This window comes from Myotis yumanensis, unplaced genomic scaffold (assembly GCF_028538775.1).
Source record: "Myotis yumanensis isolate MYYU_CA2020_CCGP unplaced genomic scaffold, mMyoYum1.0.hap1 SCAF_2, whole genome shotgun sequence".
Taxonomy (NCBI): Eukaryota; Metazoa; Chordata; class Mammalia; order Chiroptera; family Vespertilionidae; genus Myotis; species Myotis yumanensis.
The window spans coordinates 89,423,801-89,448,781 of NW_027223753.1; the positions used below are offsets into that span (position 1 = coordinate 89,423,801).

Below are 24,981 nucleotides of genomic sequence, written 5' to 3' on the forward strand. Positions count from 1 at the left end.
TCCATCCTTCCCCTCTTCTAAAATCTTTTGCACCCCATGGTCTTAAACTGATCACCAGCCTAATCTAAGTTGAATGCCTCTAAAATTGCTATTGAAAATGTAAATCAAGATTTTATCTTAAAAAATGTGTTCTTTGTAAATGATGAGTTATTTCTTACTGTATACTTAGATGAAATTCACCAAAAGTAATTTTTAAATCAAACTGCAAAATGATCTAATATTTGAGGGAGACAAACTTAATACTATTATAAAGCAATTTTACTAATTTGGGATCATATGATTGCTTTTTTAAATTCTTAGAAATAAAGTAAAAAATTTATAAGACTTATTACCTGGGTCTAAATTGAATTAAATTATTTTATTCCTTTTACCAACAAGTTATTTGGAAAGCTTATCTAGTGTTAACCTTATACACAGTGGGGCAAAAGTAGGTTTACAGTTGTTCGTATGTAAAATAATACAATGATTAATAAATTATAATGCGTCTACTCACAACTGCAAACCTACTTTTGCCACACCCTGTAGATGTAATTAGCTATGATTTTTTTAAAGTTAAACAAGAATTATAGTTTTAATAAGCTGTGATAGTTCCTATGAATTAAGCCAGTTTATATTTTTTCCTTTTATATTAGAATCTTTATGTATATGTTCCTTGCTGGTCTTGGGCTCTTGGTTGTTGTTGGCCTTCATCAACTCCTGGAATCTAGAAAGGTAATTATAGGTGAACGAATCTTATAGCCATACTTCAGAAGTTGTTACAGTACTAACTTAAGTTCAATCCAGTGACTTCTTGCTTTCACTATGAATTTGTATATTTACAGGTTTGTTGTGCCTTTTACTTTATTTAATTATTTACTTATTTATATGTTTGTTTGTTTGTTTATTTGTTGGTTTCTTGTACCTTTTAAAATAAAACCTAAAGGTGAGACCTTGGGTATGTGACTTGGATTTGTTTAGACTTTTCTATACATGTGCAATTAGTGTCCTTAGTCTGTACCCTCCAGAGTTATCTTTACCTTCTTATTGTAACTCTAAATTATACTAGAATGCTTGTTTCTTTTGTTTTTAATGCTTTATTTTTGTAAATATATTTTTATTGATTCCAGAGAGGAAAGTAGAGGGAGGGAGGGAGATAGAAACATCAATGATGAGAGAGAATCATTGATTGGCTGCCTCCTGCACATCCCCAACTGGGAATCGAGCCCGCAACCTGGGCATGTGCTCTTGACTGCAGTCAAACCCAGGACCCTTCAGTCCACAGGCTGACACTCTATCCATTGAGCCAAACCAGCTAGGGCCACTTGTTTCTTAAACTCAGACATAAACTTTCATTTTTCTGTTCACTACACTTTTTCAAGACTATGTTATTTTATCTGTAAGCATGGAAACTTTTATATTTGCTTCAGTACTCTTAACTATAAGGATAATTCCTAATTAGCAATTAAATGTGTCTTTTCTTTTGAAAAATAATGAATTGGATTGTATTTGTTCTATCTAACTTCTGTTTTCTTGTTTGGGTAGTAAAGTGATGACACTGAGCACCTACTGTAATCGTGGTTTCTCTCTCTACCATGGGAACTAATTCCACCACTGTCCTCATCTCACTTTGCTCTCTGACCCTGCAAAACAACTCATATTTCTCTCATGAGAAAGTGTAACATGATTTGTGTCAAATATATTACTATCCACTAGACCCTTATATTAAAACTAGGGGCCCAGTGTATGAATTCGTGCACCTTGAAAGGAACTGTGGGCCGCAAGGCTATGGTGAGCACAGGGGCAGGTCTTGATCCATCCTCTGAGCCCCCGCCCGGCCCCTCCCATTGTGCCACCACTCGCGCTGACAGCACAGAGCGATTGGGGCCGGTGCCATCAGCAGGTGTGAGCAGTGGCTGCTGCCCTGATCACCCCTCAGGAACAGGGGGAGGTGGAGAAGCCCTCGGGCAATCAGGGCTGGCAGCGGGTGCAAGCGGCAGCTCCAGCACTGGCAGCAGGTGTGAGCACCGAGCAAGACCATGGCGCATGGGAGCAAAGAATTTTCAGTAACCACCAGAGCTCGCCCTGATGACAGCAACTGGCTGGCACCCCCGCTCACCTGCTCCACCATCCCACCGTGGCCAACGCCTGCCATGTTCCGTGCTCTGCCGCCTGCTGCCAATGCCTGCTATGTTCCATGTGCGCCCCCTGGTGATCGCACGTCATAGCGACCAGTTTGGTTGTTCCTCCATTCAGTCTATTTGCATATTAGGGTTTTATATATATAGATTAGCAATAAGTGTTACTAATAAACACTTGTTCTTTAAAAGAGAAGTACTTAGTGCTTAAATGTTAATTTCCATAACTTTCTTTGCCTCATTTTCATAAGAGTTTTTGATATAAATATGTATATTAGATATAATGGCATCTCTAATTTTTCCCATTTCAATGAAGCCACTTTTTTTAATTGGCTGTGGTTACCTTTCTGTGTATTCAAAATCTAATTTTTAGGCTGTATATTTAATGTTCTTTTAAGCAAATATGGTTTTTTGGGGTATTTATAAGAGCAGGGCTAAATAGAATTGAAGTAATCTAGCAGCTTTGCTGCAAAAACTCTAGGGACAAAGATTTTGGTTGTTAAATGAGATTTGATGTTTTTGTTTTGTTTTATCTATGCCAGCTGTTTTAAGTGTGTTTAACTAACAATGCAGGAACCTGCCTGCATGAAACCTTTCAGTGATTTATCCTGAATTTTGTCAAATTTAGAAATAAATTTATTCTTTAACATTTGATACTCAAAGGGAAAGAATTGTATACATAGAAAGTCTTGATAACACATGAAGCTTTACAACATAGGAAAATATCTTTAAAGCCTGAAAATAAATCATTGTTTGAAGATTTATTCCTTTATTATTCTTTATAATTGGTGCTAGACATGATTTTCCCCCTCTGATTAATAAAAACTTGAGTAGGAGTATGTTTTAAAACTAGAAGAGGACATAATTTCTTTATAATTTCTTAAATACCTTAAATTAAGATACTTAGGTAGCTTGATAGGTCTCTTTTTAAAAAGTTACAGTAAACAGTATAATGAAACTCCTTTAAAGTACTGTTTTTATGTTCTCTTAGCGCAAGAGACCTGTACAGAAAGTAGAGATGGGTACAACAAGTCAGAATGATGTTGACATGAGTTGGATTCCTCAGGAAACTTTGAATCAAATAAGTAAGTACTCTTACTAACTTGGCTGGGAACTTTTTCTCTTAAATGGAAATTGAATATTTTAGATTTAGCACAAGTGCTTGGTCAGTGCTATTTAACACTCATCTTTTCAGTACTTGTATAGAATTTAGTATATGTTTAATGAGTGCTTTAAAATTTTATTCTGTGTAGTTCTTAATTTAGAAATGCTTCCAAATCTGCAGTTTATATACAAATGTGTAATTCTCTGTATTTCTAATCTTTTTCCTGTCTCTTTTCTTTCCTGTCGCTTCAGTGCAAAGTAGAAGAGGTGAGGTGAATTATTTTTTAATGGTGTTTGCTATGTATTTGGGGGTCTACTTTGCAATAAGCTTAAAGAGTAATGAAAGTTTCTTAGCACTAAATTTGTTGGAAGAACTGCTAACTACTAACTACCCAGAATAGATTGAAAAAATAAAACTAAAATACTGCATGGTAGTTTTCCTAACAGATATATTTCAGTTTTATTACTACATATGCAGTTATTTAGAATATTAATTTTTATAAAAGAATGTAGAAGTAATAGGGCCTGGCAGGCATGGCTCAGTGGTTAACTATGAATCAGGAGGTCATAGTTCGATTTCCTGTCAGGACACATGTCCAGGTTGTGGGCTCAATCCCCAATGTGGGGCATGTAAGGAGGTAACCGATCAATGATTCTCTCTCATCATTGATGTATCTATCTCTCTCCCCTCTCTTTCTCTCAATAAAGACACATGTAAAAATATCAATAAAATCAATAAAAATATGTTTTTAAAAACAGTAATGGGGCCTCATAAAAAATAAATAGTACAGAAGTGAAAAGCTGATATCACCTGGATCCACTGACCCCATTTTTCATAAGTAATTGGTACTTACATGTTATTCTAAGTATTTTCTATACATATATCAGCATATATGTCTATTGATTCTGTTGGTTTTGTACAAATGGAATTATATTGCACACACTGTTATACAATCTGAGTTTTCATGCTTTTGGTATTTTTTTGTGATAGTTACTAACATATTTACCTCATTCTTTTAATAACTAGATAGTATTTTATATGAATGTGTCATCACAGATTAAAACTGTTCTGTATTGAAGGATGTTTGTTATTTTGAGTTTTTCAATCTTAAAATTAAATCTGTACTGAGGAAGCTTGCCATATAGGTGATAAGAGGTGGAGCCAGGATTCAAATGAGTGTGCAATTAAAGGCACTATGCTACCTAAAGTGGTAGTATTAATAAAGGTGAGTGAAGCATAATTATCAGATAATACTAAGTGCTCATATGTAAGCACTTTTTTTTTTAAAGCTGTAATGAAGATTCTTAAATTTATGCACACCCAAACCTGTAGATAATTTTTTAAACGTTTGAGCCAAACTTGATGATTTTTAAAAATTCTATGTGTATTGCAAAATAATTGTCACAGTAAGTCTAGTTAACACCCATCACTACACATAAGTTACAAATACTTTTCTTGTCATGAGAACTATTAAGATCTACTCTCTTAGCAAGTTTCAAATATACAGTACAGTATTGTCAACTATAGTCACCATGATATACGTTATATCCCAGGACTTACTTTATAACTGGAAGGTTGTACTTCTTTAAAAAAATATATTTTTACTGATTTCAGAGAGGAAGAGAGGGATATGAGAGAATCATTGATCGGCTGTCTCCTGCATGCCCCCTACCAGGGATCGGCCTGCAACTGGGGCACGTGCCCTGACCGGGAATTGAACTGTGACCTGGTTCATAGGTCGATGTTCAACCACTGAGCTACGCTGGCTAGGCTGGAAGGTTGTACTTTTTGACCCCCTTCACCTATTTCTCCCACTTCCCACAAGGGATAATTTCTTAAAAGTACAATAGTTAGGTCTAAAATTATGTGCATTTTAATTTTTAAGGAACATATCTCACTTCCTTACCAAAACATAACACCAATTTATATTCTCGCCATTTTACTATATTGTGTGCTTCTCCTCACTTACCATTCTCAAGTATTATTATCAGTGTTTTAATCTGTCAATGGTAAAAACAGTATCTTTTTTATTACAATTAAGAATGAGGTTTAGCTTCTTTATACATATTTATTTACCATTCAGTATTTCTTTTCCTGTGAATTGACTGTTCAAGTCCTTTCTCGGTTTATAGATTGTTTTATTTATAAATTTATTTACAAATTGAATTTTCCCTATTATTTCCATATTATTCAGTGAGCTCTCTATTGAAACATAATTGCTTTACTAAAAGTGGGTATGAAGTAATAGGAGCACAGGAGGACCTTCCTCCTGTAGGAGAGTGGGAAAATTATTCACAGAAGGAGTTGACATTTGACCAGAGTTTGGAAAAGTTGGGTGAGAAGACATCTTCAAGGTTTTATGTGCTATGCTAAGGACTTTTGACTTTTCCTTCTAGGTAAAAAGTAGCCATCAGATACTTTAAAGCTGAGAAATAAAAAAATTTGTTTTAAAAGAAAATGATAGTTTTATGGAGGATGGCTAGCAAGCAGAAGCTATTAGAAGATGATTTTTTTTAAAGTAAGAAATCAGTAGAGCCTAAGCTAAGGTAGTTAGTGATAGTAAAAGTGAGTAGAAAGATATTTCAGAAGTGGAGCAGACCTGGCTTTTGCTAACTGTTTGGATGTCTAAGGGAGGAGTGAAAGAGTACTCTGAGCTTAGGCAGCTGGGTGGAAGATGATCCTGTTAATGTTAGGGAATATAGGAAGAGGAACACTAATGCATGAGGAGAGAGGAGTTTGAATTAGATCTGTTGAATGTAAAGAACCCATGAAATTCTCAATATAACATACTTTGAAATTAGAGATATGATGACATTGTCTATCTTCTATATATATAAAAGGCTAATATGCAAAGTGTCTCCTCGGGAGTTCGACCGGGAGTTTGATTGCTCGCTATGACGTGCACTGACCACCAGAGGGCGGCGCAGAGTGAAGGAAGGCCCCTGCCAGCAGCTGGGGAAGGAAGGCCCTGATCGCTGGCCAGGCCAAGGGACCCTACCCGTGCACAGATTTCGTGCATCAGGCCTCTAGTGTTGATTTAAGAAACATCCAGACCTGTAGGTAATTTTTTTTTTTAAGAGTTTGAGCCAAACTGGACAATATGCCAGGAAGGAAGATCTAAGTGCTCCCAGAATATACAGTTTTCAGTTTCCCTTATACATTTCAAATTAAGGAGGGACCATAAGGAAGATTATTTGAACATGGGAGAAAGCAAGGCAGGGAAATCTCTATGATTTGATTACAGGATAGTTAACAAGAGTATGTGCTCTTTTGAGGGTGGTTACATTCCTGAGGAGTCTGAAAAAGGGGCATTTCAAAGGTGCACCAAAAAAACAAAACAAAAAAAAACAATGGACAGGGCTTGCTTAAGGCAAAGATAACCTTTTACTAGGGAAGTTATAGGCCTGAGGCAGGACCTTCCCAGTTAGAAATTTATAATCAGATCATCCTGTAAGGTTGCTTGGTGTTAGATTTATTACAGAGCCCCTTTTCTGTCCAATACACAGTACCTCTAAAATATTTCATTTTGCAAAGAAATATCATTTTTCTGTCAGAAACACTGTCCTATTTAAAAATTTATTTTGTTAATTATATGTAATAACCAGTCCATATTGAAACTTCTTAAATTGTCTAAAAATATTCTTTATAACTTCTTTTTCATTATAGGATGATACATTGTATCTGGTTGTTATATTCCTTGAGTCCCTTTTAATTTACAGCAGTTCAAGAGATTGGCCACTTGCCTTGTAGGAAAGGGCTTCTCAAACATTGATTGCATACAAATCACTTGTTATGATCAGGTTTGGATTCAGCTGCTCTAGGGTGAGGCTGAAGTATTGGCATTTCTAACAAGCTCCCAGATGACCCATTGATCACATTCATTGAGGAATAAGGCTCTAAAAAGGCCTACCCTCCATATTTGCCAGATTGTTTTTTTCCTGGTGTCTTTAGCTAAACTTTATTTAATCCAGAAGATAAATCTATAGGTTTGGTTAGACTTAAGTTGATCTTTCTGGCTAATAGCATACTTCAGTGATTTTCACCTTTTTCATCTCATGACACAAATGAACTAATTAATTACTAAACTTCTGCAATATACCAAAAAATACTTTTTTGCTGATCTGACAAAATACATAGGTATAAATTTGATTCGTTCACACTGGGTGTCAATTTTTGTGTTGGCTGTTGTCATTTTTTTATTTGACAGACTAAGGGGACCCTTTGGTCCTCTGACTAAATAGTCAGGTATTGCATGTTTTAAAAATTCTTGCATCACTCCAGTTGAAAATCATTGGCATACATCATAACTCTTGAGTACTTCTGCATCACATCAAGTAACATATGCCATCATTAGTGATGATAACTTGAGCACTAAATTAGGGTGAAGGTGAGGTGTTTCTGCTTTCAGCCTAGAAGTTATTGTGGGTGTCACTTTGGCATCACACAGATTTCCAATATCTAAACATTCACCAGTTGATAATCCTCTCATGGATCAGTGTGCCAGAGGTGTTGATAATTTTCAATTGAAATTTCTTTGACTTTTTACTTACTGTCATTCTTTTTTAAAGTACATAGAACTTTCCCAAATCAACTAAAACTATTTGGTTACCCTAAAACACAGTTCCTACTGAAAAAGGATAAATGCTAAATTAAATTCTCCCCTATATTCTCTAATTTTCAAAGTAAAGAGGCACCCAAATGATGACAGAGCTTTTTTCTAATTTTCTCCTTTGTTTTTTATCATCTCTAAATTCAGATTTTCATAGAATTGCTGTGTTAACTATATTCTTTTTTTAAATCCTGACCCAAGGATATTTTTTCCATTGATTTCTAAAAAGAGAGAGAGAAGCGGGGGGATGGGGGGGGAGACATGGACGTAAGAGGGAAACATCAATGTGAGAGAGACACATAAATCAGTTGCCTCCCCCACACGCCCTTACCAGGGCTGGGGAACCTGCAACCAAGGTATGTGCCCTCGACTGGGAAGGAACCCAAGACCCTTCGGTTTGCAGGCTGGCGCTCTAACCACCGAGCCACCGGCCAGGACAACTATATTCTTTGTGATGCTCAAATTGTTAGTTTTGGCTTCTGGGTGCCTTTTTGAATTGCCTCTATTCTTAGCCTTTTGATCTTTGAATGATCCCTTACTAGCCAGCTCAACAAGATAATCTAAACTTTTGTACCTTCTCTGCTCTAAACACGGAGCTAGTCATGATTTTGTTTCTCCAAGGACCCCTAGATGATACTAGAAATGGCATTCATACTGGGTGACATTGTTTCTAGGCCCATTCTTTGAACTGAGATAGAAAATACATATTTTTCAAATCAAATTTATATTGATATTTTCAATTCAACTATTACAGTATTTTCATATGCTTGTTTTTTTTCATCTTATACTTGATTCCTTACAGCAGTAGTTCTTAAACTGCACATTCATCAGAATCACCTAGACTGCTTGTTAAGCTTTGCTGAGGCCCACCCCTAGAGTTTCCAATTGAGTAGGTCTTAGGTAACACCTAAGAATTTGCATATCTAAGTTCTTAGGTGATTTTGAGGCTGCTGATCCAGACCACATTTTGAGAACCACTGTCCTAGAACGTGGTTTTCTTAGAGTAAAGGAGTTGAGCCAAATTGCAGGTAATTTAGGAAAAATAGCCCTTCCTTCCTTCCTTCCTTCCTTCCTTCCTTCCTTCCTTCCTTCCTTCCTTCCTTCCTTCCTTTCTTCCTTCCGATGGGGGGACATTGATTGGCTGCCTCCTGCATACCCCCTACTGGGAATCAAGCCCGGGCAATGTGCCTTGACCCAAAATTGAACCTGAGACCTTTTGGTACATGGGAGGACCCTCAACCAACTGAGCCACACTGGCCAAGGCAAAATAGCCATTTCTTCTGAAAATAGGACATGTACTTTGCATATTTGAGGATTGAATGGAAAAAAACAAAAGAGATTTTGAAGGTCATGGAGCAGGAGGCCTGTCTGGAAGGTGCCTCAAGCTTTGAGGAATTACTTTTAGAGAGAGGGGTGGTATACAGAGTAGGACATTATAAGAGGCCAATATTTAACTTGGCAGGAGCTTTTACTCATCTCTCTCACTCATGAGAATGTAAACGAAGGAAGGGTAGTTTGGTGTCATTGCTAATAAGTTTTTTCTTGATTTGTTATTAGTAAGTTTCATTATAATTTTGCCTTTGTCATCTAAAAATGAAAAAAGTTGCAGGGAGATGTGATTTTACTACAGTTAATTTCTAAGTTTTCTTACAGGTTTGGGTGGTGATGGTAAGTGGGGGGTTGGGCTGAAAAGCATCATTATACACATTGTTCTTTGCTGAAATAAAATGCCGCTCTCTGAGTTATTGAGATATTAGGAACCATTTTTCGAAACACTCAGTGACTCCAGAATGCTCTTACTCTGTTTCTCATTTGTCTGCTTCCTAGCTTTGATGAGCTACACAGGCGGGTGATGAAGGCTTATTCTATGCATTCCGTATTTAAAAACCTGCTGCAGGTGTTTGAAATTGTTGGAAGTCAGTGATCACTACTTCACATCTGCTTAGTAACAGCAATATTCACACAGATGGCTATTAGATTCTAAAGTGCTTTTTGAATCCTCAAAAATTATTTTTAGCATATTGTTTAGTTTTTTAATTATTTGGAAATTGGTCAACTGTGTAAAGCAGTAGTTTTTAGTCTAACCTTTTTGAAAATCTGATGAAAGTTGTAGGCTATCTTCATCAGAAAAATGCTTCTATGCTCAGTTTTAGATAAGTTGAATCCCTTAAATAACATTACTAACTTATGTAATAAAGGTGGGTTTTCATGTGACATGTAGACTTAGTCTTAATATTTGAATCATTAACTCTTAAACAGATTTTTAAAAATAATTTTTAGTTTCTAAACATGCTTAATAAAACTTATGTATTTTAAAAATATAGGCATGGTCTAGTAATTTTGGAAAATAAAAATTAAGATCTTTTAGGCACATTATATTTTTCATACCATTGTTCATGAAATGCTTTCAAATGAACCTCATACTTTGGTGAACCATCTTTTTCCAGCCCTTCATTTTTTAAAAAAAAACTGGAAAAAATAATTACTTATTTCACAAAGAGAGCTTATCTTCCTAATTTGAAAAGTGCTCCTACAAAATAAGAAGAAGCCACAATAGTCAGAGAGAATTCAGCCCTTCCTTTTTTTAAAAAAATATATTTTATTGATTTTTTACAGAGAGGAAGGGAGAGAGATAGAGAGTTAGAAACATCAATGAGAGAGAAACATCCATCAGCTGCCTCCTGCACACTCCCCACTGGGGATGTGCCCGCAACCCAGGTACATGCCCTTTACCGGAATCGAACCTGGGACCTTTCAGTCCGCAGGCCGACGCTCTATCCACTGAGCCAAACCGGTTTCGGCCCTTCCTTTTTTAAAGAAACTTAAAGATGACTCTTACTGAAAGTAGAAGAAACCCACTATCAATTTATTTTTTGTTTGATAGTCCCCACTAAGACTCTAAACATAAGATATAAAGAGAAAAAAGTAAAAGCATAATGTTTATGTGTGTAGGATGGTCTTAGTATTGATATACTATCTAATTTCCTACTGCTTATTCTAGGTAATTCTATGAAAGTGTCAACATTATGCCAACTGCATGGCTGCATTTGTAAATACTGTCTTTAATTTTGTAACCAATATAAATATTTTTGAGCTATAAACTTCATACATTTTACACTATTTTCAAAGTGTTTACTTATGCATGCATAATCATGTTAAGTTGTAGAATTCAAGAAGATTTTGCATGGTGGCTCCTATGTTACAGTAACTAAGATTGTATCTTTTCCCGCCCTAATTGCAAAAGTTTTTGTTTTAATTCAGTTACCTCTTGAAGGATTGATTATTTGGAAAGTTAGTTAAAATACCTAAACTAGATAAGAGGCATTTATTATTAGATGGCATATTTTTGCATGTATGTTTATTTTTTGAGCTTAATTGTAAAGTTGAAGGGAAATGCTTTTTTAAAATGTATTTTGAATCTAGCATATCTATAATAAGCAAATTCAAACTTTCTCTTTCCTTGCAGATAAAGCTTCACCACGAAGGTTGCCCCGGAAGCGGGCACAGAAGAGATCAGTGGGATCTGATGAGTAAATGTTCCTTTGTGCAACAATTCAGTCTTTACTTAACCTGCCCTAATGTTTTTCGGCCTGATGGGAATTAGTGCAGAGAAGCCATATCATCATAGAAGGCAACTACTACTTATGTGTGGACTGAGCAATCAGAGTCTGTGGCGATAATATTTTTGAACGTGCACTGCATTCATTTTTCTAAAGTAACAAATTTGTTTTTTTAAACCATTAAAATCTATGTGTGTGTGTGTGTGTATGTGAGCAGTTGGTCTTACCAGAATCATCGTTGAACTCCCTGAAGCATGCCTTTAGAATACTGAATATGTTAATTGCCTTTCTTGTTGACATTTTCTCCCCAAAGTCCATATTTATCCAAGATGATTATAGATGTCCTACGTTGGACTGTTTAAAGAAAACAATTTTTTTCCTCCTTAGAGTCCCAATTGATAGAACAAATTAGCATTTGGTTGTTATCGTTGCTGTTTTACAACTAGTATTCTAAAGGTACAAGCAGGAGCAGCTGCTTTTTAGCAATAGAGTTGTTTTGGTACTTTGCTTCTGTTTACTATAGTATGCACCTTCTGAACACTTCCCAAATGAGTTCAAGGGATCTCTAGCAACAAAATTGTGAAACATGAAATTTCTGTTGATTTTGGTATATAAAATCCACTCCACTCTTTCTTTATCAAAAAGAAAATGGTGTGCTTGTGGAAACTGAGTTGTTGTGTTGACCATTATTCTATTTCTTACCCAAGGGATTGCTTTGGAATGATGGTAGACCTACATAGTTCTTTTTTGAAGAGATCATTTGTTTCTCCTTAGTAGAAGTATTTTACTTAAGAAAAGTTGCCTTAACTACATACCAAGCAGAAGGCCAATTTATAAGGGCAGAGATATATTCCAACTAATTCTAATTTGTTTAAGAACATTTAGTTGGGTATTTTTTAGATGATTAATCAATTGTTTTTTATCTAATCTTTTTGGTATTTTGGTTGTTGATATAACCTTTTTTTTTTTTTAGTTCATCTGAAGAATTCCAAACTTTTAAGCACTCAGTATCTAAAAACCAAAATTAAATTGGACTTCATAAAATTCACTTAGAGAGTTACTCTTGCCCTAGGTATTAAGTTTGGCATCATTGTTAGACAAGATAATGGGTAAAGTATAATAGAAGGAACAAATAAGAGGCTTTTCCCCTCTATCTTTAAGCCATATTCTTCCGTGTATATTTTGTAAGGAAATGGTATGTGAAATTTTAGTGGCTGTTCAGTTCCTGATTGTCTTCATTATAATGAACTGACCACTCCCCACCTGTACCCATGCCCACACAAAACAATGAAAAGAGACAAAACACACACATAAAATCTTTCCAAGTTGTTTAAGTATTTAAACATCGGAGCCAAAGTTAATGACAAAATAGAAGTCATTGTATAGTTATTAATCACATTGCAAGTAGGGGTGAAGGTGTCAAATTATTTGTGTTGGCATTGCTGCACTATAAACTTCTATACCTGTAATATAAAGTGTTTGAGTTTTTAATTGGGCTGAAAAATCAGTTTATTTTGAAAAAGCTCTATGAACTCTAAGAGACTGCATTTTTTTTTTGCTAAATGTAATAAGGAGGCCCTTCCAACTTCTCAAGGAATGTATTCCCAGATATTTTTGTGAGCGTCCCAAGTTTGTGAAACTACTAGAACATAATGCAGTGAGATGTGATTAGAGAATTTAAATGACCTCTAGAGAATTTTATCAACACCCTGGTAATGCTGAGACAGTGGCAAAACCACTCTGACTGCCAGGTGCCACCCCTTCTAACCCCTAAGTAATTTGCCTTACATACTAGCTCATCCTTTTCTGAGGTTCAAGTTCGTGCCTCAGAAATTATTTGTCATGTTTTATTTTTTTAGCATAGGTTAGGAACACTTGAAAACTCAGGTGCTGGGGCGTCTTCTCTAGTATCAGTAAGTGTTTAGCAGGAACTAACTCTGTAATAAATGGAATTCAATTCCACACATGGTTTGTTCAAGCACACTTAATAAGTAGTCTGTTTTTTAAATGTAAATATTTGGATGAAGTTTTTGTTTGTTTTGAAATATTCATTTGCTACATTAACCATGGTTTCAGAATTTACCATTTGAACACTTTGGTTTCAGAATCTGTAAAATGAACTAAGAATCTTGTGTATCAATTCAGACATGTGAGAATATGTGTTTATAAAGCGTGGATCTTGCTTTGGTTGTATAGCTTCATCATTCATTTCATGGATATCAATAGCAAATGACTTTAAAACTATTCCTGCCCTCTAAGGTGTTGGAGTGGGGAAGGGAAATGGGACCTCCCAGGTAGAAACCTGAGGAAAACAGAAATCACAAGGAAAGGAGCCTTGACTTGATTTTAGTGATGTTTTTAATTTTAAATAAGCTTGAGATCATAGTGACTTTGATAGGAAAAGACAAATTTAGATCTTAAATATATATTTAAAAGCCACTGCCTTAAAGGTGTATTTGCAATGCATCAGCTTGAATTGTATTTTGGCTGTGTTTGGGAGAAGTAAGTGATGTCAAAACTTTGATTTAATGATGAGTTACTTTGGAGCTACAGTAGTAGATAAATGTAATATAATATGCAAGGCTCTTAAAGCATTCATCTTTTGTGATACAATGATATCCATACCCTTGGTATGAAGGAAAATTTACTTGTTTAGTGCATTTAAATAATGTGATTTTTCTTTTTTTAATCATGAACTCAGCACTATGCATCATCTCTCACCAAGGTTTTAATAAGTTACGCCCTTGATTTTTCAGTATTTCAGTTTCAAAATTAGATGTTAGTTTAATTTTAAAACACTTCCTGCCCTAGCCAGTTTTGCTCAGTGGATAGAGCGAAGGCTCCTGGGTTCAATTCTGGTCAAGGGCATGTACCTCGGTTGCAGGCTCCTCCCCGACTGGGTCCTCATTGGGGCTTGTGCAGGAGGCAGCCAATTGGTGTGTTTCTCTCACATTGATATTTCTCTCTCTCTCCCTCTCTCTTCCATTGTCTCCAAAAATCAATGGGAAAATATCCTCAGATGAGGATTAAAAATAAATAAATAAATAAAACAAGAAAAAGAAAACTTCCTGATACACTTGAAATAATTAACCACATCATTTATAGTTGTAAAATTAATAAATTTGTTTGGATTTTATTAAATAATTAGAGGCCTGGTGCCCGAATTCGTGCACGGGTGGGGTCTTGCCGGCCTGCCCCGATGGGGGTCCATCAGGCCTGGCCAGTGGGGCGGGAGGGGTCGAGGGTGGTTGGCTGGCTGGCCCCACCCCCCAATCAGGGTGTTAGGGGCCGATTGGGGCCCGGATCAGGCTGGTTGGCTGCCACAGTGTGCGTCATAGCCACCAGTTGTTCTGGTCGTTCTGCCATTCCTGTCACTGGGCTTTTATATATAGAGATATCCTACTTTGAATTAGATCTCCAGCTTTAGTGAGGAGCAAGGTGATACATATGCAAGACCCTTCTTACTAGTATAAGTGAAAGGTTAGGTTTTGTTAAGCTTCTCTCTAGAACAGTGGTTCTCAACCTTGGTTGCACATTAGAATCACCTGGGAATCTTAAAATCCTGATTTCTGGGCCTCATCCTCCGGAAATTCTGTTTCTTTGTTATCGGGTGGGGCCACAACATTAGTAACAAAGAAACAGAAGTTCCGGAGGATGAGGCCCAGAAATCAGGATTTTAAAAAGATTCCCAGGTGATTCTAATGTGCAGCCAAGGTTGAGAACCACTGCTCTAGAACATCATTAGAGGACATTAGGAGAGGCTAATAAGACGTAAGATCTAACTTGCAAAGATCTAAGTAATTAGTGTTTGTATGATTTTGTCTTTTTTTCATTTAATCAAAAACATAGGCTTTTACAGTAACTAATTATATACCTGAAGCTCTGAAGTAGGTTTTGTTTTTGTTTTTTAGGGATTATTAAGGAATACAGTGCTAAGGTGTGGGTACTGTTTAGCTGCCTTTTTTAAGACAGTAAGAAAGGAACTCATTTATTAAACATCAGCCATGCACTGTTTTCAGTTGGGACTTTGATTCATCTAAACCTTCACAACAATTCACTGAAGCAAGCTGATAACTGTTCTCATTTTACAGGTGGAAAAACCGAAATCTCCTGAGTTTAAGTAGCTTGCTCAAGGTTACACATTGAATATGGATTCAGAGCTGTATTATTCTAAAATACACGTTCTTTCCCCTGCACTGTGTTTCAGAAGGAAATTTCATAAAACCAAGCATTTGGGCAGCTTACAAATGCTTGGTTTTCCAGAGTCCAGCAATCAGTTCAAATAACCCCAGTGTGGAATATACCATATGTACACATTTGCGGTACTGTACAGTAGAGCATGAGTGCCACTCAACTCCAGAACACAAACCCCAGAGTCTTCTGAGCTGTTATAAATTGATTTGTCTGTTAATGTTGTGGTATGTACATATAATTTTTTTGAATTTGATACTGCATTTTAATATGATAATTCAGTTATCCACATATACCCTACTTTTAATCTCTAACAATGACATCTCTTTAAATGTCCCCTAGATTTAAAGAAATGGTCTTTAAAGACATTTTCATCAAAATAGATTTTCTAGTTTGATTGTATTTTCAAGTTATAAAGGGTTGAAAGATACATCCTCATGTTAGAGATGAGAGGGAAGTAGGTATCTATTCATTGGGTTATACAGTCAGCTAATTATAGAACTGGGATTACAAGTTAAGTTCATATATCACAACCAAAGATGATTTGACTAGGTCTTTTCTTATTCTCCTGCTGTTCCTTATGTAGATTTCTGTGTGGTACCCATGACAACCTATCATCTTGTTGACATGTCTATCTCCTTCTGCTGGGCTGTGAGCTTATATCTTGTTTGCTTTTTATTCCCAGGTTCTAGTTCATGGTTTTCAGGTGGAAACCTATCCTAAGGTGTTCAAAGAAATAAGAAAATGTGGGCCAAGTTTTCAAAGGCATATTTCCATGGCATTGTGTTCAGAAATATTCCTGGTGATAATCCATTCTCATTGGTAGTTCTGTGAGGTTGCATAGAGAGGTGATGTGGTATGCCAGCTTGGGGATGACGGTGTAGTCAGCCCTAGCCTCTAACCAACAGTGACTTTCAGAAGGCAGCTCATCTTTAGAGTTTTGATGTGTGCTTGTAAAATTGAGAGACAAATCAAGTATCAGTTCCAAATTGTCTGATTCTGTTACCTACAATGTTAATACAATGTTAAGTGATTCTTCCTTAAATCTAGTTTACTCAGAAAAAAAAAAATGAACTAAGGTATAGAATGGACTCATGTCAGGCTGCCTGGGCTCAAAGTCCCAGCTCCCTCCTCTTAGTTGGAGGCAAATAACCTCTCTGGGCTTCAGTTTGGGGTGCTTAGCACATTGTCCAGTGCAAAGGAAACCATGTGAGTGAGGCGCTGTGGGTGCTGGGTTGTCACAGCATTCTGTGAAGCATGCGAAGGGAAGGAAGTGCATATGGTACTCTTTGGACTTAGATGTGGAGTGATAGTTAAATTCTGCGTAGAAAAGTTAAACAGCGTTCTTTTTAAACTACAGAGTAAAAGTCTTAAGATGAACATGAAATATAGGTAGTTCTGTGGATTTAATAATGAACCAGAGTAATGAGACTGCCAAGGGGAGTTCTTGTAATAAGTCTGTTAGAACCCACACATCCAATTGAGAATTACCTTTTTCAGACACTTGGAGAGGCTATGTGCTTTCCAGTATTTCTATTTTTGGAACTTAGAATTTCTTTCAGATTTACACTATAAGCCACTTAATAAACAAAAGAGACTTACATATTGTTTTTCAGAAATCTGTTTGTGTGGTCTCCCATCCTAGTGACATTGTCATAATAGGTGCTCCAGCTCTAAAGGCATTTTAGAAAGCAGTGTGAGAAATATTTTAAACAGGAATAGTGTTTGGATTGAGGAGATGTCTGTCAGGCCTCTGCTCTGCTCTTCCACATGCATTCTCATTCAGTCCTCACAACTACCCTAGGCAACTCCTTATCTGTGATGGAACAGCCTCCAGGAGACCAGAGGTATCCACACTGCAGGTTTGGTCCATTGCCTTCACCTTTGTTTGAAAACGGTATATGTACACTTTGTTTGGGAGCACATTCACATTAATGCACAAAATATACTTACCTGTGTTCTGGTTGCATCATTTGGGATTTGCTTATTTTCTCTGAGGTAGACATCTGTCTGGCACTGCTCAAAGTCAAGCTACATTTATAAATACTCTTCAACAGTGGCTGTCTTGAAAGGATCTGTTGCCATGACCCTTGGCACAAGATTTAAACCAGTGGTCCTCAGTACATGTGAGACTAGGACTTCTCTGCCCCTGGGTTTATTATTAGAGTCGTATGTATTATAAGGTCTTACATTTAATATTTCATACTGTTCATAATTGTTAACTTTTCATGGCTAAAAGTACTGTTATGTATTTGTAAATTAGTCTGTAAAAGCTGATGGCACTGTCCACTAAAGGGAAAGTAAATCTAGACCAGCTGTAGACTGCTGGTCCTGAAGCTATCTGCGAGAACAGTGGCGGCAGGATCACTCCGCATGGTGGTATGAGATTGGTTTCACTTGTCTTTGATCTTAGTTGAACCCACCTGGATAACACTTACCTGGTTTACACCAAAGCCCCTGCCTAGAATTACTCTCATTTCAGAAACCACTACAGTGGCTTTTCACATGTGGCAACAGGGCTGGTTTTAAGGAGATATCCTGTAAATGTGGGCTCTTGGTCATTTCTGCACAGTGAAGACAGTGCTAACTACAGTCTACACAAGCGATCACCACTCTTCCTGACTCTTACTGTCACCAGGTCCTATCTTCCAGGTTTTTGAGAGACTGGACCCTCAGTCGTGCACCTCCGATTTCCTGTCACCCTCTCATCTCTGGCTGCTTTCCTGCTGTGTCCACCTTTACAAAAACCTTCCTGTCTTGAATCTTTTGCATGACTCTCTTGCCCCTTTATCTGCCTCTTGGGTTTTTTTGGTTTGGTTTGGTTTTCCCTTTTTGTAAAAATATATCCTAAGCAATTGGTTTCCTTTTCCTCTCCAGGCTTTCAATCTTTTAAATTTCCTTCAATTTAGCTTCTGCCCCCCCAAAACGTTCCCTTAGGATCTCATGGCTCCCTACTAGCCAGCCTTCTTTAGTCTCTGTTCTCCAGCCTCGACTTGTGCATATAACCCAGGGACCACCACCCTCCAAATTCCACTTAGTTTCTATGACCTGCTCTTATGTAACTCCTCTCGTTCCTGACTAACCCACCTCAGGCTCCCTCCCGCTCTGTACTAGCCTTGGCAGAGTTCTCATGGCGGTCATCATGGCTTCATCTGTTAACTGTGTTTCCTCAGTCCTACTGTTTGAGACCTAAACTGTCTTAGTGCCATTCTGTCTGCGATTCATTTTTACTTAACTTTTGTATTGTAACCCCAAACCATGAAAGCACAGATGCTTATTTCCCTCCATAAACCTCCCCAGTCTAACTTCTTGCATTCTTCAGTAACATGGCTCCTATTTATCCCACATTGAATCTTAAAGAGCCCCAAGTATGATGACTTACCTGTAAGTATTAATAAGTGCTTTCTAATTTTTAGCTCTGCTGTGAATTAGATTTCAGTTCTTGCCACCTCGAAAATCTAACAATTTAAGAACTTAAAAAACATGAAATCATTCAGAATAGGCAAAATACCTCTGGTTCAAAATTTATCTTTTCACATATTTTCCCAAAATCTTGGGTTTGCTGTTTTCTAATGCTTGAACACTTGAAATGTGATCTCAAGTGTGTGTGTGTGTGTGTGTGTGTGTGTGTGTAATTTTTTTTTTATTGATTTCAGAGAGGGATAGGGAGCGAGAGATAGAAACATCAATGATGAGAGAGAATCATTGATTAGCTGCCTCCTGCAGGTCCCCCACTAGGGATCGAGCCCAAAACCCGGCCATGTGCCCTGATTAGGAATCAAACTGTACTCTCCCGGTTCATAGGTTAATGCTTACTACTGAGCCACGCCAGCTGGGCATGATCTCTAGCTGTGTGTTTTAATCCAGTTGCTTATGACAGAACTTGCTCCTGCAGTGTGGGGTTTTAGCTGTTGACTGTCTGAGAATGTTATCTGGCTGTCTTTTAGGACTTTGTGAAAGGAGGGTTGTGAGTCCATAAAACTCTTGTGCAGCTTTGAGAAGTATCCCTGCTCTAGAAGTATCTGGGAATCACCGCCTTTCCTGTTTGGAAATCCACCCGTCTGACCTGCCACTTAAAACTGGTGTCAGATGCATCTTTCTTTCTTACATGTCCCTTAACGAAGGGCGGTCTTCAAAGTACTTGTGTGCAATACATGTTTCCTAAGTGTCAACACATGTTACTGCTAGGTCTTTTTTCTTTTTTCTTTTTTTCTGCGTCTTAAAGATGAGAAGCACAAAGGAAATCTAAAATATTAAGTGAAAAAGAAAAAAACAGAAACTAAAAGTTAATTTGGGTATTCAGCTTCCTAATAGTTATCTAATTTTCCCATGGAATTTGTAAAAAGCTTCACACATTCTCTGCATGTAAAATGTGGGTATTAAGTAACCCTCTTGTTTTAGAATAAAGATACTTTAGGATGAGTGCATTGTTCTTCGGCGGGCAGCTAGTTGACATCAGATGGTGGTCATTAGACACCCCCCAACCCCCTACTGAGAGTTTGGGTTCCCAGTAAATGTGGAGACTGCATACTCTGACCATTTAAACATTCGTAAGTGAGCAGAGATGGACCTTGGACTTAATTTTCTCATCTGTGTGTCAGTGAGTTAGTAGTGCCTAGACTTTCCTTCTTTTCAAGGTTTTATTGAAAGTGGTAGAACTGAAGTGGGAAAAGCAGCTTGATTAGAGGCTGTGCCAACCGGAGAGTTGTCTCTAACTGTGTAATGTTAGAGACCAGCATTGAAATGTCTTCTCCATGTGCTTAAAATGCTCAGTATTAAGTAAATTTTAGATTTGCCCAAGATCTGAAAAATACAAAATGCTAAAGCAGTTTTTGTAGCAACGTGGTGGATTGTTTTCCATTTCAAAATGTTTGTAATGTACGTTATTTTATAACAAATAAATATAAATGTTAAATTTGCCTGAGCCTTTTATGGTGATAATCACAGAGCTGTGGGCAACTTTTCTGTAGCCTCAAAAGAAAATGAGCCCTTTTAAAAACTTGAGTGCATAGCCATTTTACATATTCGAAGAAAATCAAGGTAGAGTATTACTGGAAAATACTTGAAATTATTTCTCCTTTAAAGGACCCAAGCTTCCCATCTGTTACTTTTTAAAATTAGTAAGCCCCCTGTAGCCACTGCTGGCTGGGAACCCTCTCCTGTTCACTTGGGTGAACATGGAGTCTCCACCATCACCTGTAGGTCCTCCAGAATCTGGTCCTTACCTGCCTCTGGCCCTCTGCTTCCCTCTGGCCCTGGTCATGTCAGTAAGTCCCTCTGCCCAGGTCTCAGCCCCCACATCATCCGTTGCCCATTCATTAGCCTTCCCTGACCTCCCCTCATCGAAGACAAGCACCTGCATCATAGCACCCTGTCTATTGTCCTTATGCCCTTACCACTGCCTGAAACTTCCTTATCTTTCCCTTACCTCTCACACTCTGGAAATGTAAGCTTCATGAGAGCATAATTCAGCCTTCTTTGTCATCAGATCACCAAGTCTAAAAACAATACATGGCACATGGTTAATCAATATGATTTAATTATCACAACCATACAGTGAAGTGGATACCCATCCCCATTTTGCAGATGAGGAAGTTGAATACCCAAGTTAAATAACTAAAAGTCACTCTAATTATTAAGTGGCAAATTTGAGGCTGGAACACAGGCCCATCTGTCCAGAGCCTTCATGTGTTACTACTGCTGCCTCATAGAATGGAAGGCCTGTGGTTGAATTGCCGTGCTCTGGTTCACATATGCCAAGTCACCAGTGCATGTAGGCACAACCTTCCAGGCCCATGCAGGGGGCTGCACCTTGGGAATTGAGCGGCTGTGATGGCCCCTTGGCTATACATTGCATCTGCAGCAGGAAGTGCTTACCAAAACAAAACAGGAACCGCCTAGGAGGTGGTCTGGAGCTGCTGTAAGTGTGCATGTGCATCGGTTAGGTGAGTTCTAGAAAAGGAAGTGACACAATAGGGAAATCACAGCCAGAGCTTCAAAATGAAAAGTCCCTAAAGTGTGAGTGAATTGTAAGCTTAAATATTTTTCTCTTAAATTCATAATGACAAGCTTAGTGAATGGTACCAAGTTGAAATAACTAAGCTCATTTTCATAATTTTAAATCTAATATTACTCCTCTGCAAGAATTCTCCAAGTGATACTAAGGCATTTTAAAAGCATAACCATTACTCCCAAGCTCCAGATACCTGTCAGCATGGATGTATTTTGGTGCCCCCTGCTGCTCATGAGTGGTACAGCAATGAACATCCCATTCCCAGGACTGCCCCTTGGCATTGCCAGAAAAGTGCCAAAGGATTGGGAAGATAAGTCTGTTAGGAATTGTTTGCTTAAGCAAACGACCTACTCCAATCAGCCTATGCATGCCTGTACTTCACCCCAAGCCCAAGAGTAAACATCAAATTAAAGTGAAAAATACTGCTTTTGCTAAGACTTCAAGAAATTATTTGGGCTTTTAAGTTATTTGAATGATCATGTCAGTAGAAAGATGAATGCATAAGAGCCCCCCTGGGGGTCACCTTAGAGCTGGCCAACCACACTCAGTGTGTTCTCTGGATTCATCTTGTCTCCTGGGAGAAGCGTGGTCTTAAAGGACACAAAGCCACTGCCCTTCTGCTCCGCCTCCATCATTTCCATATATATACAATACATGTGTTTATTTTGGATGAACTGAGCAAATATTTTCATTGGACATCGATATAGTAAGATGGTTCATTGCAGTTGGAATTAGAACTTGTTTGAATCAAGACTCGCCCACCTTCTGGCAAGATCATCTTAGACAAGTTACTAACTGGTCTTAGCCTGTTTCTCCATCTGTAAAATTGGGATAATAGTAGTTAGAGTTATTACTAATATTCAGTGAATATTTATAAAGCCCTCACTATATGTCAAGTGTTTTGTTGAATTTTTAAAACTATCACATGAAAAAACCCGAACAAAAAAAAACACACCTTATCTAAATGCCTAGCCCAGAATAACTAATTTTCTCTTTGATGAATGTTTCTTTTCCTCACTACATAAGCAATATTTAGTTGGCAGCCAACTGAAAGCCATCAACGTTTTTTTCCTAGAATTGTGAAATTATTTTTAAAAGGTGTGTTCCTCTACCCCCCCCTCCCCACCCCCCATCCCCTCGTACTTAATGGAGCCTCATAGCGTATTAGAGTTAGAAAGAATCTTAACAATCATCCATCCAGCTACTTGGCCAGTGCAGGGCTCCTTAGGGACACCTCCACCAACTAGGTGGCCCATCCCATTATTGGATAGCTTAACTGTCAGTTCTTTCTTGAACCCAAATAAACTTCCTTGTGGTAATCAACCACATAAAACCCTTACATATATTATTGAATTACTAGAGGCCCGGTGCACAAAATTCATGCACTCAGTGTGTGTGTGTGGGGGGGGTCTGTCAGCCCAGTCTGCGCCCTCTCGCAGTCTGGGAGCCCTCAGGGGATGTCCGACTGACGGCTTAGGCCTGCTCCCCACAGCAGCTGGACATCCTTAGCACTACTGCGTTGACAGGAGAGGCTCCCGCCACTGCTGCTGCACTCATCAGCCGTGAGCCCGGCTTCTGGCTGAGCAGCGCTTCCCCTGTGGGAGCTCACTGACCACCAGGGGGCAGCTCCTGCGTTGAGCATCTGCCCCCTTATGGTCAGTGCACGTCATAGCGAACTGTCATTCCACCATTCAGTCAATTTGCATATTAGCCTTTTATTATCTTCTATACTAATGAAAGGGTAATATGCTAATTAGACCAGGAGACCTTCTGGGAGACCAGATGTCCTTCCGAACAAAGCCATGGTGGCGGGGCCGAGGCAGAGGCAGTTAGGGGTGAGCAGGCCGGCAGGGGGTGGGGGGGGTAGTTGGGGGCGATCAGGCCAGCAAGGGAGGCAGTGGGGGTGAGCAGGCCAGCAAGGGGGGGTAGTTGGGGGCGATCAGGTCGGTAGTGTGGGGCAGTTGGGGCGAGCAGGCTGGTGGGGGGGGGCAGTTGGGGGCAAGCAGGTCAGCGGGGGGCAGTTGGGGGCGATCAGGCCGGCAGGCAGAGTGGTTAGGGGTAATCAGGCAGACAGGCAGGTGAGTGATTAGGAGCCAGTGGTCCCAGATTGCAAGAGGGATGTTAAACTGCTGGTTTAGGGATCCTGTGTGATCCAGCCTAAACCAGCGGTTGGACATCCCCCAAGGAGTCCCAGATTGGAGAGGGTGCAGGCTGGGCTGAGGGACACCCCCCCCCCCCCATGCACAAATTTCATGCACCGGGCCACTAGTATATAATAAAATCCTAATATGCTAAGTGTCCAGTCAGCAATTCAACCAATCAAAGAGAATTATGCTAATGATATGCAAAGGCCACTCAACCTCTCACTATGTCGTGCACTGGTCACCAGGGAGCAGACAGTCAACTGGTCAGCCAGTCACTATGACATGCACTGACCACCAGGGGGCAGACGCTCTGACCGGTAGTTTAGCTTGCTGCTGGGGTTTGGCCAATCAGGACTGAGTGAGACAGGCCAGACATGCCCTGGAGCCCTCCCACGGTCCCTCCCCGGCTAGCCAACCTCCTGCATTCCTCCTCAGCTCTGATTGTGCACCGGTGGGGTTCCTTGACCTGGCCTGTGCTCTCTCACAATCTGGGATCCCTCAGGGGATGTCGGAGAGCCGGTTTCGACCCGAAGGTAGAATGACCGGTTGCTATGATGCGCACTGACCACCAGGGGGCAGGCGCTCAATGCAGGAGCTTCCCCCTGGTGGTCAGTGCACTCCCACAAGCTGGGCTCATGGCTGGCGAGTGCAGTGGCGGGAACGTCTCCTGCCTCCACAGCAGTGCTACGGATGTCCGACTGATAGGCCTGCTCAGGGAGCGGGCCTAAGCCGTCAGTCGGACATCCCCCAAGGGCTCTCTGGCTGGGCTGAGGGACCCCCCCTCCAGTACATCAATTTCGTGCACTGGGCCTCTAGTATAGGATATAAATTAAAGGGTCCAAAATGATTACTTGAGATACAGGATTAGAATAATTGCCATTAGTTCTCTCCCTCCCTTCAACAATTCTTGATCTGAGGCAGCATTCAAAAATTTAACCACTCAAAAGGTGAGGGAGAGGTGTGGAGTGAAGGGGACTGGAGGATGTGTGTTTGAAGTGCAGAGTTCAGGGCACCATCCCCAGATCTGACTTTAGCCCTGAGCAGTGCCTGGGATCCACATCTTAATAAGCACCACTGGTTCTTACAAAACTCTACTGCCAAACTCCTCAGGAGCCTGAAGGCACTGCCTGGCTGCAATGTGAGCTGGTTGACCTGCCTGCCCCCAGGAAGCCCTTAACCAGACGCATGGCAGGGCAGCACGTGCACCGCGGCAGGTGCTGGTGAGCGGGGATGGGGACGGGGTAG

At 39.1% G+C, this 24,981-nt stretch overlaps 1 protein-coding gene across 2 annotated transcripts in view; it reads left to right on the top strand.

Annotated features, from left to right (window-relative positions):
- SSR1 (signal sequence receptor subunit 1) overlaps positions 1 to 24,981 on the top strand; it is a 40,276-nt gene that overhangs the window by 12,151 nt on the left and 3,144 nt on the right. Inside the window, exons 6-8 of one of the 2 annotated variants that reach the window (XM_070405777.1) lie at positions 633 to 711; positions 3,106 to 3,199; positions 11,295 to 11,358. In XM_070405777.1, the coding sequence (XP_070261878.1) occupies positions 633 to 711; positions 3,106 to 3,199; positions 11,295 to 11,358 (237 nt within the window). Of the gene's footprint in view, positions 1 to 632; positions 712 to 3,105; positions 3,200 to 11,294; positions 13,572 to 24,981 lie in introns of those variants that run through there. The other variant, XM_070405778.1, reaches the window with a different exon arrangement.